The following is a 16,658-nucleotide window of genomic DNA, read 5'->3' as shown; positions in this document are numbered from 1 at the left end:
AGAAATGGACTCTTTTGGAAAGCTGTTAGCAGCCAAAACTTGTTGTGTTTTTAATAAAAAAATCATTTTAACATCGGAGATATTTTTTTGTCCAATTTTTTTACCTATCCCCCCCACTGTGGGAGCGCCTAACGCCTGGATCTCTCACCACTACATCAGTAGTGCGGGAATCAGCACAGTGCACTGGGATCAATACCATCTATAATTAATGCAGACCACCTGAAAGCAGGAAAGCATTTCTAGCAATAGGAACCTTTATATGATCAGCTTCTAAAGTCTTGTATTTCCTCGGTTATTATAGTTATTATTACCGCTATTGTATACTTATATAAAAATGGTTATCAGCGCAGCATAAAAATCCAACTATGCCACCCTTTCCCTGCTGCACCGATGTGCCATAATGACATGCTGTCCCATAGGGATGAGCAACCAGCCAACCTCAGGATGTCCGTGAATGGAAACATTACTGTCAGGAGTTGGAAGAAGCTGTTCTGATCTGTCACTTAGGATATGTTTTTTTTTTATGCAAAGATGTTTGCCTCAGCAAGCAGAGATCTTGAAAATAGAAAGGAAAAAGGCACACGAAGTATATTAGAGGTTGCAGAAGTTGTCACTATACAAAGATGGGGTTATAAAATCTTTAGGGAAATGGATGTCATTGTGAATGGATGTCACAGCTTATGGTTCTCCTAATGAAGAGCGGCTTCTACTCCGACAGACCGAACAAAGAGCTTCTAGAATATCCGTTGCTTCCTAACATCCTAAAAAAAAAAATACCGCATGTTACTTCCATCGACTTAACTGTCAAATGGATTTCCTTTTTTATTTTTTTTCTAATAACCTGACATTATAATTTAGATGGTAAATGCTCTTCAGTCGGTGCCATCTCATGGGTCACTGCTGAATATTCATTATATAGGTCGCAGATATTAGTATTAATAGGCACGAGCCCCTCCTGAGACACAGCGCAGCGTGATCCATCCTCCATGCTGTTTATTTGTAGAAGAGCAGGGTGGGACGAGGACGGCAACCCTGGAACTCACGCAAGGAGGCATGGAAGATTATACTCTGTGGACTTGGGAGGAGCTCGCCTTTTCCTGACCCGTGTCTATAAGGATGTAATATATGTCCCTGAACACCAGTATGGAAGCGTGTGTTATAGAGTTTACATACTGGCTTCCTGAAGCCACGGCGGCACGGTCTACAGGACAATCACAGGTCACACACATATTGTAATACTGTCATCTATCGAAGCCGAATATAAGAGAGAATATCATGGGGTATCAGGTCTTATAACGGACTGTTTTGTAATAATGGCATCATTTACTCTGTATCTTTGCAATCTGATACTTTGTGATATTCACTTTTACAGAGAATTAACAGCATTAAAGCGGACCTTTGACCAAACTTTTCACGTTGAACAAGACACACAATGTAATAGGCTCTGCAGAGGAGAATGAAACATTTTTTTTTTTTTTTTATATAACTTGAGCTCTTTGTTGTGGTGATATTAGCAATCAAAGTATTTGGCACCTAAACAGTTAATTTACAAGTGGGTATTACCAGAGAGATTTCATTGGGGGCGTATACTTCTAACTCATTCCAACACTGACCAATCATAAGCATGGGAAAGAAGAACGGGTCCCCACCATAGCCTAGAACAGACTCGGTGTGAGACCTGTACGGTCAGTCTGCTCTCTTCACTGCAGAGTAATGACATGTGCTGGAGCACAGCAGACCTGAGTGTGATTAACTGACTGCTTTCAGCTCTCATCTCTGGTAGTCAGTGTGGGGGAGGGACAGTATAACACACTGGGAAAGAAGAACAGGTTCCCACCATAGCCTAGAAAAGACTCGGTGTGAGACCTGTACGGTCAGTCTGCTCTCTTCACTGCAGAGTAATGACATGTGCTGGAGCACAGCAGACCTGAGTGTGATTAACTGACTGCTTTCAGCTCTCATCTCTGGTAGTCAGTGTGGGGGAGGGACAGTATAACACACTGGGAAAGAAGAACAGGTTCCCACCATAGCCTAGAAAAGACTCGGTGTGAGACCTGTACGGTCAGTCTGCTCTCTTCACTGCAGAGTAATGACATGTGCTGGAGCACAGCAGACCTGAGTGTGATTAACTGACAGCTTTCAGCTCTCATCTCTGGTAGTCAGTGTGGGGGAGGGACAGTATAACACACTGGGAAAGAAGAACAGGTTCCCACCATAGCCTAGAACAGACTCTGTGTGAGACCTGTACGGTCAGTCTGCTCTCTTCACTGCAGAGTAATGACATGTGCTGGAGCACAGCAGACCTGAGTGTGATTAACTGACTGCTTTCAGCTCTCATCTCTGGTAGTCAGTGTGGGAGAGGGACAGTACAACACACTGGGAAAGAAGAACCTGAGTGTGATTAACTGACTGCTTTCAGCTCTCATCTCTGGTAGTCAGTGTGGGGGAGGGACAGTATAACACACTGGGAAAGAAGAACAGGTTCCCACCATAGCCTAGAAAAGACTCGGTGTGAGACCTGTACGGTCAGTCTGCTCTCTTCACTGCAGAGTAATGACATGTGCTGGAGTACAGCAGACCTGAGTGTGATTAACTGACAGCTTTCAGCTCTCATCTCTGGTAGTCAGTGTGGGGGAGGGACAGTATAATACACTGGGAAAGAAGAACAGGTTCCCACCATAGCCTAGAACAGACTCTGTGTGAGACCTGTACGGTCAGTCTGCTCTCTTCACTGCAGAGTAATGACATGTGCTGGAGCACAGCAGACCTGAGTGTGATTAACTGACTGCTTTCAGCTCTCCTCTCTGGTAGTCAGTGTGGGAGAGGGACAGTACAACACACTGGGAAAGAAGAACAGGTTCCCACCATAGCCTAGAACAGACTCGGTCTGAGACCTGTACGGTCAGTCTGCTCTCTTCACTGCAGAGTAATGACATGTGCTGGAGCACAGCAGACCTGAGTGTGATTAACTGACAGCTTTCAGCTCTCATCTCTGGTACTCAGTGTGGGGGAGGGACAGTACAACACACTGGGAAAGAAGAACAGGTTCCCACCATAGCCTAGAAAAGACTCGGTGTGAGACCTGTACGGTCAGTCTGCTCTCTTCACTGCAGAGTAATGACATGTGCTGGAGTACAGCAGACCTGAGTGTGATTAACTGACAGCTTTCAGCTCTCATCTCTGGTAGTCAGTGTGGGGGGAGGGACAGTGCTGCCAAAGTCCAGTCTCATTACAAACACAGCTCTCCTCTTATAGTTTTGCCAGATCTGCCAATCATAAGCAGGCATTCACACACAAGGGGAAAAAGGACATGCCCTACAGTAGGTTAGAACAAGCTCAGTGTGAGACACCATGACACTGTCTTCTCTCCTCACTGCAGAGTGATAACATGTGCCAGAGCACAGCAGACCTGAGTGTGATTAACAGCTTTCATCAGTCAGTATGGGGGGTAGGGACGAGAAGCACAGTTGGCAGCACAACACAAATGTGTATTTGGTTTTGCCAAGAAAGGCTCATACAAACATCTTTGCAAATAGGTCTCAGTATGGACAGCTAATGCACGTTCTGGCTGGCGGTGTCCCAACCTGAGAGTGACAACCTCATAGAAATATATGAAGCTGTGACGCTTAGGTCGGGAGAGTCACGGCCAGTCCAAAGTCTGTTTTGGACTCATGCGCACGGGCGTCTGCATGAGCCCTCAAGCTCATTTGAGCTACTAGTAGTGTTTGTAATGAGCCTCACCTTTTGGCAGCAGTCAGTTAATCACACTCGGGTCTGCTATGCTCCAGCACGTCATTACTGCAGTGATCATCGCAGACTGTCAATACATGTCTCACACAGAGTATGTTCTAAGCTATGGTGGGGTCATGTCTCACGTCTTCGTCAGAAATAAGGAGAAGTACAAGCCCCCAGTGAAATCTCTCTGGTAATGCCCACTTGGACTTTAAAAAAAAAAAAGACTGTTTAGGTGCAGAATACTTTAATTGCAAATATGTTCACCATGGAGAGGTGCACCCACTATTACGTCATGTGCTGAGTTCAACATGAAAAATTTGTTGAAATGCCCACTTTAATTCCTGTGTGTTAATTTTTGTGGTTGTTGAGGTTTTGTTTTGTTTTTTTAACGTTTTTTATAGTTGCGTTTCACTTATTGTGTGGTATGTACACTTTCCAGTTGTGCCTTTATAATTTGTGTGTCGTTAGTCTGTGTGTGATATCAGACTAGTTCCCTACATTATATGTAGTGCGTTTTATGTTTTTTACAATAATGGGGATAGTGGGGAATGGGGAATGCGTTTTATGTTTTTTACAATAATGGGGATAGTGGGGAATGGGGAATGCGTTTTATGTTTTTTACAATAATGGGGATAGTGGGGAATGGGGAATGCGTTTTATGTTTTTTACAATAATGGGGATAGTGGGGAATGGGGAATGCGTTTTATGTTTTTTACAATAATGGGGATAGTTTCCAATAATAAATAAACAACACACAATGCTGGAAACCTAAAAAGGTGGAGCGTTTCCCTGGGATATCCCCGATGTGTCATCCACCAACACAATCCTTATCTATTCTCTGATAATCACAGAGACGTCGGTGCTGTCAGCATTTATTGTCTGTCGCCCACACTCGTTATCAGGCTTTTTTTTTTTTTTTATAACTAACTGATTACATTTCCGTTGTTAGGTTTTATTTTGAAACTACTAATCAGAAATTTCTTGTTACAAAGGTAACAAAGACCTGGGGATCTGGGTTTATAGAGGCTATATACACTGAAGTCTTCGGTCTGTACACAAATCACTGAGATAGATATATACAGATATACAGTTAGGTCCAGAAATATTTGGACAGTGACCGAATCTTTGTGATTTCAGCTCTGCAGGCAACTATTTTTTATATATAATGAAACAACCGAGATGCAATTGAAGTGTAGACTTTCAGGTTTAATTAAAGGGGTTGAACAACAATATCCAATGAAACGTTTAGGAATTACGACCATTTTTCTACAGTCTAAGGGGTAACGTTTCGCCTTGTGGAAAGTGACATGTCAAGCCTGGCATGTCAGAGTGAGGAGACTTATTCACCATGCTTTCTCCTCTGGGAAATTAAATATGCAAATTGTCTTTTCAGAGAGGAAGAGGACTTGAACGCTAACGCCACCTATTGGAGACAGCAGTCCCAAAAGTCAATGTTTTGGGCTATTGTTCATCTATACTGTGAAGAGCCGTCTTATCAACCTTGCTGCATTTTTTTGAATCTGAGCAGAAAGTATCGCCCCGTACAGGTCAGAATTCACTCTGCTGCTTCTGCGGTCAGTCACACCATCAATAACTACCAGTGACCGATGCCATTGGGAGCCATGTATGTACGCGCCATCAAAACGTCTGAACCGTGTGTTACAGAGGAGGTGCCGAGGACCAGGAGCCGTTCCAAGCCTTCACCAGACTTTCTTACTCCCATCATTCTAGTACAGGTTGATCTTAGTTTTTCTTTTCCAGAACAGGGCAGGTTCTTTAGATGTTTTTTTTGGCAAAGTCTAAATTGGCCTTTCTATTTTTCAAGCTGATTAATGGTTTGTACCTTGTGGTGAACCCTCTGTATTTGTTCTCATGACGTCTTCTCTTTATGGTGGACTTAGATACTGAGACACCGATTTCCTGGGGCGTAGTCTTCACTTGGGTGGATGTTGTGAAGGGTTTTTTTTCACCATGGACAAGATTCTGTGATCATCACCACTGTTGTCTTCTATGGACATCCAGGCCTTTTTGAGCTCCCAAGCTCACCAGTGCGCTATTTTTTTTTGCAGAATGTACCAAACTGTTGATTTGGCCAATCCTAACATTTCTGCTCCTTCTCTGATGGATTTCTTCTTTTTTTCAGCTTAATGATGGTCTGTTTCTTTTCCATTGAGAACTTCTTTGACCGCATGTTGTGGGTTAATAGCAACAGCTTCCAAATGCAAATGCCGTACCTGGAATCAGCTCCAGACCTTTTACCTGCTTAACTGATAATGGATTAACGAGGGAATAGGCCATGCAGCCCATTAAAGAGCTTTTGAGATAATTGTCCAATTACTTTTGGTCCCTTTAAGTAGAGGCATATTAAATAGCTGTAATTCCTAAACCCTTCCTCCAATTAGGATGTGAATCCCTTCAAATTAAAGCTGAGAGTCTGCACGTTAAACCCATATTTATTATAGAACTGTATCTTGAAAATGTTTCGGTAAACCGCTAAAATGCCAAAACTTGTGTCAATGTCCAAATATTTCTGGACCTAACTGTCTACAGTCAAGACTATGTGCATTTATTGATGACTAACGAAAAAGATAAACCATCTGATTGTAATTCGTAACAAGAAAGTCAATTTCCTAATAAAGGACAATAAACTCTAAGACTATGTTCACATCATGTTTTAGCCACATCAGTGGCTTCACTGTGGTTTCCATCTGAAGTCCTGAAAAATGGGATTCATTAACCGCCAACAAGACCATTGACTTTGATGAAGCAGATGGGAGTCACTTTGTGTTCTGATTGATCTCACTTTCGTCAGTGTCCATCTTTTTCCAAAAGACACAAAAACGTGGTCGACTGCGTTTTTTGTGCCCGCCTGAAACAGTCAATGGCCCAGTCATTAAAGTCAATGGCCCTCTTAGGGGGATACGCTTGAATCTGTTTTTTTTTGGGGCTTCAAACAAAGCCACTGACATGTGGCTAAAGTGTGACAGGAGCCGGTTTAGCCAGAAATGTTACTCTCACTCGTGAATGAACTGGATTTTGGTTTATAAACTTAGGATTTGTCATTTGAAGATGTAGAGTTAAGTTTAAAGCTTGATACTAAAAAGATACAACACACACATCCTCATCCAGAAAGAGGAATCAGTGTAGTAGATAAAAGAGCAATTACCGATGTAATAGTCATGGATATTCCCCTAATCACCTCACTGTCACTTCACAAACATCTCGTTGATCTAATGAACTGGTAACCACTGTGGCACTGGCTCGAGGTTTGGTAGGAGCTTATAATGACTTTTATTGTATATCCGGGACGTGTGGACTGGGTCATTTTGCTCAATTTACACTAAAAGTGAAAGGTGAATGCAAAATTGAGTGAAAAGAAACAGATAGCTGCAGCCAGTCACATACTATGAGGCTTAGTGCCCACGATGCAGAAATGAAGCAGAAATTTTCCTGAGCGTTTCTGCATCTCCTTGGCAGAAAAACGCATGCGGTTTTCCCATGCGTTTTTCCAATGCATTGTATAGGCAAATACGCATGCAGAACGCACAAGAATTGGTCATGTCCGTATTTTTTTCTGCGAGTAAAATCCGCGCAGAAAAAATCCTGACCAAGTCATGGGATAAGGTATGCAATGCGTTTCTGGAGCATTTACGCGTTGCAAATACGCACCAAAAAAGGTACCAAAAACGCATCGTGGGCACACAGCCTGATGAAGGTGTGTGTGTGACCGTGAGACACGTATTTGTCACACATATTCTATCAATACATCAGAAAACTAGTGAGGGATCCAGAAGATTAAAAAATACTCACAAAGTAAGGAAGACTCAAAAGACCTCTGAGAAGTGCACAGCTTGGGAGAAGGGAGCGCACACCTGGGAGGGGTGTGCACACCTCTGGGGGGGGCAGGAGCGCGCAGCTCAGGAGCGCACACCTGGGAGGGGTGTGCACACCTCTGGGGGGGGGGGCAGGAGCGCGCAGCTCGGGAGCGCACACCTGGGAGGGGTGTGCACACCTCTGGGGGGGGGGGGCAGGAGCACGCAGCTCGGGAGCGCACACCTGGGAGGGGTGTGCACACCTCTGGGGGGGGGCAGGAGCGCGCAGCTCGGGAGCGCACACCTGGGAGGGGGGTGCACACCTCTGGGGGCGGGGCAGGAGCGCGCAGCTCGGGAGCGCACACCTGGGAGGGGTGTGCACACCTCTGGGGGGGGGGGCAGGAGCGCGCAGCTCGGGAGCGCACACCTGGGAGGGGTGTGCACACATCTGTGGGGGGGGCAGGAGCGCGCAGCTCGGGAGCGCACACCTGGGAGGGGTGTGCACACCTCTGGGGGGGGGCAGGAGCGCGCAGCTCGGGAGCGCACACCTGGGAGGGGTGTGCACACCTCTGGGGGGGGGGCAGGAGCGCGCAGCTCGGGAGCGCACACCTGGGAGGGGTGGGGCTCACACCTGAGGGACTGGGGGAGCACACACCCGGCATGCGGCGCATACTTGGGGGCATGGGGGGAGCGCACACCCGGCATGCGGCGCATACTTGGGGGCATGGGGGGGGGGGGATGGACGCATACCTCGGGACGCTGAGGGTGCATGCACAACAAAGTGTGGATTCAACAGTAATGACTTTTTAAGAGATCCGTACTCCTCCAGACTTTGCTTCTGCTTACTGAGCTGCACACCACTCAGAGGTCTTTTGAGTGTTTGGTGGAAGTCTCGGGACCTGGACCTCCACTATCTGCAGGCAATTTATGAGCTTGCAAAATATTAATAAGTCAAAAGTTGAGTGTTAAAATAGGATACATAGTCATAAGACAACACAGAATTCTACATAACACATAGATCATCTGCATTCATGAACACAAATGTCAGGACGGGGAGCAGCAGTCTAGGTCATGATATTCTGACATGTTGCACCATCACCTCATTTGTCCACATCATTTCTACATTTCCAATTTTGGCTGCACTGTGGACAAGCTTTCCAATTTCTCAACCATTCATTGTAACTGTATAAATATCAATTTGTTCCAAGATTGTTTCAACTGCTGAGAGGAGCAATACTGCCCTATGGCCCGCAGAGGGCAGCACTTGCAAGTAAGTGTGCATTGCAATTCATTCATTTCACACGAGCAAGTCAGGAAAATCAAGACACATCTACACATGCACATAATAATCAGACATGGAAAATCGAGGTATACTCACATTGTACCAGCTCTGGCTCTTCTGCAAGGAGAAAGAAAAGAGGTTACTTCTATATGATCATTCACCATAGCAAAAAAAAAAGGGTTAAACGAGGAATAAAGAAAAACTAGGTCACATAGAAAGATATCACATGATATATTATCACCGCAAGAATGAATGTTCCTGAGTGGAAATCTGCAGCACCCGCCATCTTCTGCATCCTGGCACCCAGTGCATGCCATACTGAAATTATATATATATACATATATACAAACACTCATTGTATATCATGTAGAGAGGTATGGCTGGCACAAGCCTTAACAGTCAGATGACCCCCCAAAAAAAAGACATCATCGCTTCAACACCTTACAAGATCCGGGATATGTCAGTAAACCCCAGAAGACCTTCAGTTTTGGAGATGCGGACAGGGCTCCTAAGAGTGATTTAGTGTATACCTCTCCATTTAGACCCATACCACTACTGGTTTTTCGTGTCTTTGTCCATTTTCAGATACTGGTATGAATTTCTCTATAAATCTGAATATCGGGGTGAATTATTCTACTTATCTGGAATTCTTTTTTTTAGTAATTGTCGAATGAACGTTTGATTTCAAATGTTTTTTTTTTTTCTTAAATTTTCTGGATTTTCTTGTTTGGACCCATGTCTTGAAAAATCACTCGTAAAAGTGCTTGTTTGCTTTTTGTCAGATCCTTGCTCATTTTCCTTCTCAAAGGGTTTTTTTTTAAGTTTGGGAAACCCCCTGTCTGCTGAATGCCAAAAACCATAATTCTGGAATTTCAACCCCTTTTGTCTTTACACCGTTTACTAATCAGATTAACTTTACATTTTGATAGATTGGACATTTCAAATTATCTTTATTGTTTTTTTGCTTTTTTTTTTTAATAGGGGGAGACATTTCTAAACGCAGCGATACCAAACGTGCAATTTTTTTTTATTATTATTGTTTTATTTTCAATGGGGCAAAAGGGGGTTGATTTGAACTTTTTGTTTTCTTTTCCATATTTCTATATTTTTTTTTTTACTTTTTTTCTTTATATAAAATAGTCCCCTTAGGGGATTTGAAGCTGCAATCGTCTGATCACTTGTGCTACACATAGCAGGGCATCAGCACTGCTATGTATAGCAGAAATCACGATCTATGAACGCCGGCCACGAGGAGATTCACAGTGACATACACAGAAGTCTTCTGTAGACACCCAGCTGTCATAACAACCCATCGGAGACGGCCGCCGATGAAGTGGCAGGGGCACCAAAGCTTCCGGCCCGGTGCATGTTACATCCTGCTGCTAGAGATTGACAGCAGGATTTCATAGAATTCTAGAATGTTAGAGTTGGAAGGGACCTCCAGGGTCATCGTGTCCAACTCCCGGCTCAATGCAAGATTCACTAAACCATCTCAGACAGATGTCTGTCCAGCCTTTGTGTGAAGACTTCCATTGAAGGAGAACTCGCCACCTCTCGTGGCCGCCTGTTCCACTCATTGATCACCTTCACTGTCAAAAAGTTTTTTTCTAATATCTAATCTGTATCTTCTCCCTTTCAGTTTCTTCCCATTGCTTCTCGTGTTTCCATGTGCAAATGAGAATAAGGATGATCCTTCTACACTGACATCATTTCAGATATTTGTAGACAGCTATTAAGTTTCCTCTTAGCCTTTTGTTTTTTTGTAAGCTAAACATTCCCAGATCCTTTAACCGTTCCTCGTAGGACATAGTTTGCAGTCCGCTCACCATCCTGGTAGCTCTTCCCTGAACTTGCTCCAGTTTTTTTTTTTAAATGTGGTGGCCAGAACTGGACACAGTATCCAGATGAGGTCTGACCAAGGAGAAGTAGAGGAGGATAATTATTTCACGTGATCTAGACTCTATGCGTCTCTTAATACATCCCAGAACTGTGTTTGCCTTTTCTGCTGCTGCATCACACTGTTGACTCATGCAGTCTGTGATCTATTAGTATACCCAAGTCTTTTGCACACGTGCTGTTGCTTAGTTCTATTCCTCCCACTTTGTCTATGTCATTTACGTTTTTCTTGCCCAGATGTAGAAACTTGCATTTCTCCCTGTTAAATACCATTCTTTTAGTCGCTGCCCATTGTTCAAGCTTAGATTTAACTGGTTAACAGCCGAAGGTGGAATAACACTCCACTCGCAGCTGTTAAAGGAACTTAATGACTGATTAAATCAGCTGTCATGTGTGGGAAAAAAGATGTGGGGCTCAGCGCCAGAGCCCGCATCAAAGTCAGGAACACAACATATGATGTATGTATACATTATCAGTCGTAAAAAGAAAATAGCGTTACTGTATCCCCCAGGTCGGGACTGAGCTGTTATTGTCTGCAGCGCTGATGTCATGCTGCAGCCAATAACAGAGCTAGACAGCCTGAGTTGACGATACAAGCCGCCCAGAGCCCCTGACTTCACTGACTGGCTGCAGCGCTGTCGACATGACATCAGCACTGCAGACAATAACAGACACTGGAAGCAGCTGTGAAGACTCAGCACTAAACTTGGGGAGGGGGAGTAAAGCTCAAAAATATTGCAGCAGGGGGAGAGGGGTTCTTTGAAAATAGAAGACTCCTCTAATCCTCCAGAACAGTCTGACCAGTCACTGTCTGATACATCTCATCCATTGTCACCTGATAATCAATGTTATATTACTGGTTAGTAGTTTCAATCTTCTGTCTGATGTGTATAAATCAGCCATCCATCAAGAATAAAGATTTTTTTATTATTCAGCGCCTCCTGGTTCTTGGAGGTTATTTGTTTCTATAAGTAATACCTTAAGAGTTTCCGTTTTTTTTTTTTATATTTCTGGGGAAAGGGAAATATAATAATTTATCAGCCATTAGTAACTTATCACAGAATCTGTCAGAGCAGCCATATAACAGGTCGTGTGTGGTGTAATTACAGGGTTCACCAGTAAGTGGTGCTGTGGTCTTCCCCGTGTGCCATATACAATAATGTAAACGGACGTCAGGGGGGGCAGACATATAGATTTGTTTGGGGTCCTGCAGCCAGTGACCCCGCCATTCTGGGTTCTTCTCACTTGTAGAAATTCTCATTTATTTCACTTTCCACCAATCTTTCTAGTGACAGCAGGCAGAGAGACCCCGAGCCGTGTATGTGGATCAGACTCGGTCACAGAAGTCAATGGAAATGTAGAGATTCACTGGACAACCAATGGTCACAGTAGGGTTAATATCTTGGGAAGTGGGGGAGACATATATCCAGAAATAGAAAACCATTTACTTAAGGCTGACAATCTGATCAAAAATGGCTGAGCGCAGCTATTTCCAGACACCACGCACTGCACCATGGGGTTCTTGTTCCTCAGGCGGTAATTACCATGGTGCTCACCAGCAACAAAAGAATGAAAGTTCAAGGATGTTTAAATTTAAAAAAAAATAAAAAGTGCATTTTTACTATCTGTATTTTCAAATATTCGCAACATTGCCAAATATATAAATCATATAAAATGGCAGGACCAGGAAGATGAAGGGATATAACGGCTGTGCAATGTGTATCCGATCCCAACACCTCCGGCTCCACTCCTGTGTAGTGTTAGTGCGCCCTCTGGTGGACAAAAACACTATACCCCACACATTAGTGTCTCCTACTTGTTAGATGACAATCACTCCCACACTGGTGCCTTCAGCTGAATAGTGAGGGGTTTTTTTTCCCCACCTGAAAAACAGCGGGATTTCCAGGTGGGAAAACACAGTATTACATTGCTGGCATCTAGATGAATTTTTGACCAAGTAACGCATGGACAGCGCCAGGGAGGTGATTGACAGGCAGCTGTGCATGTGTGTATGTACAGTGACGGCGGAAAGAGGCAGGAAGAGTGCGCACCTCAATCTATGAAACCCGTCTATTCATTCAGCTTTCCTAGGCGACAAACAGCACAACATGTATTTGTATCAATTAGGCTACTATAAGAAAGGACCATTAGCTGTAATGTTCTGCACTCGCATGGAGCATCAAGCTAAGGGAACAGCCCTGACACTGCATATATTGAGAATGTGGGGGGTAGCATTTTCCAGGGAGCTGGGGCAGCACGAGAAAAGATTTAGAGGAAGGAGTGCGTTAGTGTTGGGTTATTGGCAGAACATAGCGCATTTGTAGGGTGGTAGACCGATGACGGAGGTGGGTGGTGAAGCACTGTGGAGAAGACAGTAGGGTGGTAGACAGGGGTGAGGAGGAGATGTAGGGCGGTGCAGCACTGTGGAGAGGATGGGTATGTGGTAGACAGATGTGGAGGAGAAACAGGGCGGTGCAGCACTGTGGAGAGGGCAGGTAGATGGTAGACAGATGTGGAGGACATGTAGGGCGGTGCAGCACTGTGGAAAGGACGAGTAGGTGGTAGACAGATGTGGAGGAGATGTAGAGCGGTGCAGCACTGTGGAAAGGACGAGTAGGTGGTAGACAGATGTGGAGGACATGTAGGGCGGTGCAGCACTGTGGAGAGGACAGGTAGGGTGGTAGACAGAGATGAGGAGGAGATGTAGGGCGGTGCAGCACTGTGGAGAGGACAGGTAGGGTGGTAGACAGAGATGAAGAGGAGACATAGGGCGGTGCAGCACTGTGGACAGGATGGGTAGGTGGCAGACAGAGGTGAGGAGGAGATGTAGGGCGGTGCAGCACTGTGGAGAGGACAGGTAGGGTGGTAGACAGAGGGAGGAGGAGATGTAGGGCGGTGCAGCACTGTGGAGAGGACAGGTAGGGTGGTAGACAGAGGTGAGGAGGAGATGTAGGGCGGTGCAGCACTGTGGAGAGGATGGGTATGTGGTAGACAGATGTGGAGGAGAAACAGGGCGGTGCAGCACTGTGGAGAGGGCAGGTAGATGGTAGACAGATGTGGAGGACATGTAGGGCGGTGCAGCACTGTGGAAAGGACGAGTAGGTGGTAGACAGATGTGGAGGAGATGTAGAGCGGTGCAGCACTGTGGAAAGGACGAGTAGGTGGTAGACAGATGTGGAGGACATGTAGGGCGGTGCAGCACTGTGGAAAGGACGAGTAGGTGGTAGACAGATGTGGAGGAGATGTAGAGCGGTGCAGCACTGTGGAGAGGACGGTACGGTGGCAAACAAAGATGAAAAGGAGATGTAGGGAGGAGCAGCACTGTGGACAGGATGGGTAGGGTGGTAGATAGAGGTGAGGAGGAGATGTAGGGTGGTGCAGCACAGTGCAGAGGATTGTTAGACAGAGATGAGGAGGAGCTGTGAGGCAGTGAGTGACTAGATATACAAACAAGATCTGAGCCAATTATAACTCCAAGACGGCAGGCATACCACCCCCAAAGGAAGGACGGTACAACACAATGAAATGGAATTATTAGGTTTAGGTAAATTATCAAATGGAGGAAACACAAGTGAAAACATTCCCACACCAAACATGACCATTACCAAACTTGGTGCATCTTGGACAGTCTGTGAAATTTAAAATCTCTGGCGGCTCGCAGCTCACAGTTTCCGGTTTAAATTATAGATTTGTTGGGCTGCCGATGCCACAAAATCTTGCTCATTAAAAATTGTAAAAAAAGAAAAAAAAAGTGGTGAGGTTGGCAGAAGGGGATTGAAAGTACTTGCTCAAAAACACAGAACTATAACTCCTGGGAACTAGTAAGGGGTCTATCATAAATGTGACCGCTAATCTACATCCCATAGACTTGTGCAGCTGGGGGGCTCATGAGATAACTCCAGGGTGAGTATTCGATCCTCTCCTGACTGTGATATCAGATACAAGGTAATGACGAGTTTTGCCATCATTGCAGCAGAATCTTACTACCACCAGCCATGGAAACTGCACAAGATACAACTAGCAGACTCTGCACATCTAGTACCAAAAGCACTAGAGGGCGCTTATCCCAAAGATATATTTCTTTTTCTAACGCAGTAATCTGCAAAAGAACTTGTGTCTATTAATCAGCACTTCGCTTGTAAAATGACAGGAGACGAATATATACGTCCTGCCACTAGACAAAGCTCATGCACATGGATTTCTGCAGCAAACCTGCCGCATGTGTATATGCTCTTAGGGTATGTGCACAAGTATAGGATTTACAGCAGAAAATTCTGCTGCAAATTGTGATGTGTTGGCAGGAAAACCGCTGCGTAAAATACGCAGATTTTTTGCTTTGTATTTTTTTCCCCACTCATTACTATGGGTGAAACTTGATGCAAGACTTGATATGCTGCACATTTCAATCTGCACCAAATCAGCAAGGAGAAAATAAGCAACGTGTGAATGAGATTTCAGAAATCTCATCGCTTTGCTGATACAGTAAAATGCTGTGTATTTTCTGCATCAAATGCATATGGAAAAACCACAACAAAAAGCATAGCCTTACTAGTGTGTAGGTTTTATAGGCAAAAAGAGAAGAATGGAGCCGGCACATCCACAGATGATTTAATCGTAGTCTTCTTTATTGATTATTCCATTAAAATGTTACTCGTGTCCAAATGTGAAAATATCTGACACATTTCTGGTGTTAACCTTGTCCTTAGTCATAGAGATATCCTTGCTACATAGGGTAACCTATTTAAAACTCATTAACTAATCATGTAACCAAACAAAACACAGATATCAACATAATTATTATATAAATATATGTTACAATGCTATTATGAATTAAGTATCTAATAAATATACATTGCATCACCGCTGACATTCAATCCATTCGGTGTTCATAATTAGGATACAATACTTCTCTCTTATTAAAAAGTTGTTTTTTTGCCAATTTCTCCATCTTTCAGGACAGCTCACTTTTTTTTAATAGAAAATAAAATTTGTAATACTTTTATATACGTCTTCAAAGAGCTTTGCCGCACCAGAATATGTATCATTAGCTTTATTTATATCATAAATGTGTTCCACAAAGCTTTTTTTTGTTTTCTTATTGTACAGGCTATATAATGTAAGTTCCAAATAGTGCATTCTGTACAATACATAACGTTATGTGTATCACAATTGCTAAGAAATATTAATATTACATTCTTTATTTTGGCGTATGGTGGATTTTTTCTGTTTGGAAAATTGTCATGAATTGCATTTATTATTTCCACAACTAAAAACCTTTTCGAGACAACCATTTAGTTTTTTTTTTCTATTTTATGTTCATATAAACTGTGTGACAATTAGTTTCTTAAGGAAAGTCCTTTTCTAGCTACAAATCTAACTTTCATTGAGAATTTTTTTTAAAAATACCATCTTGATGTAAAACAGGTGCCGTGAAATGCTATTCAACTGAAGACTGTAAGGTTTGCTGAAAGTGGGCAAATTAGCATTTTTTATTTTATCTCCTGATTTGTTTTCTTTCCAGTCAAGAGTTCTGTCTGAGGTTTTTTTCACGACTTTTTTTGTAAGATTCTTTAATATTTCTTTCTTTATAGCCTGTTGTCTTTAATCTATTTTTTTATTTTATTGCTTTAGTTTAGAAACCTACAGTGGCAAGTAAAAGTTCGGGCACCCTGGTCAAAATTACTGTTATTGTGAACTGTTAAGCAAGTTGAAGATTAAATGTAAAAGAGCTAAAGTTAAAGATGACACATTTCCTTTATATAAAAAAATAAGTGTATATATATATATATATATATATATATATATATATATATATATATATATATATATATATATATATATATACATATACATATACATACACACATACACACACACAGTGGGTACGGAAAGTATTCAGACCCCTTTAAATTTTTCATTCTTTGTTTCATTGC

At 43.3% G+C, this 16,658-nt stretch overlaps 1 protein-coding gene across 7 annotated transcripts in view; it reads right to left on the bottom strand.

The window, feature by feature from the left end:
• The window catches only part of GRAMD1B (GRAM domain containing 1B), a 226,953-nt gene that overhangs the window by 52,658 nt on the left and 157,637 nt on the right, over positions 1 to 16,658 (bottom strand). For all 7 annotated transcript variants that reach the window (XM_073657302.1, XM_073657303.1, XM_073657310.1 and 4 more), the window contains one exon: positions 8,926 to 8,946. In XM_073657302.1, coding sequence (XP_073513403.1) covers positions 8,926 to 8,946 — 21 coding nt within the window. The remainder of the gene's footprint in view (positions 1 to 8,925; positions 8,947 to 16,658) is intronic.

This window comes from Phyllobates terribilis, unplaced genomic scaffold (genome assembly GCF_046119375.1).
Source record: "Phyllobates terribilis strain yellow unplaced genomic scaffold, ASM4611937v1 Scaffold_12__6_contigs__length_324123572, whole genome shotgun sequence".
NCBI lineage: Eukaryota > Metazoa > Chordata > Amphibia > Anura > Dendrobatidae > Phyllobates > Phyllobates terribilis.
This window is presented reverse-complemented; position numbering and strand designations above follow the sequence as displayed.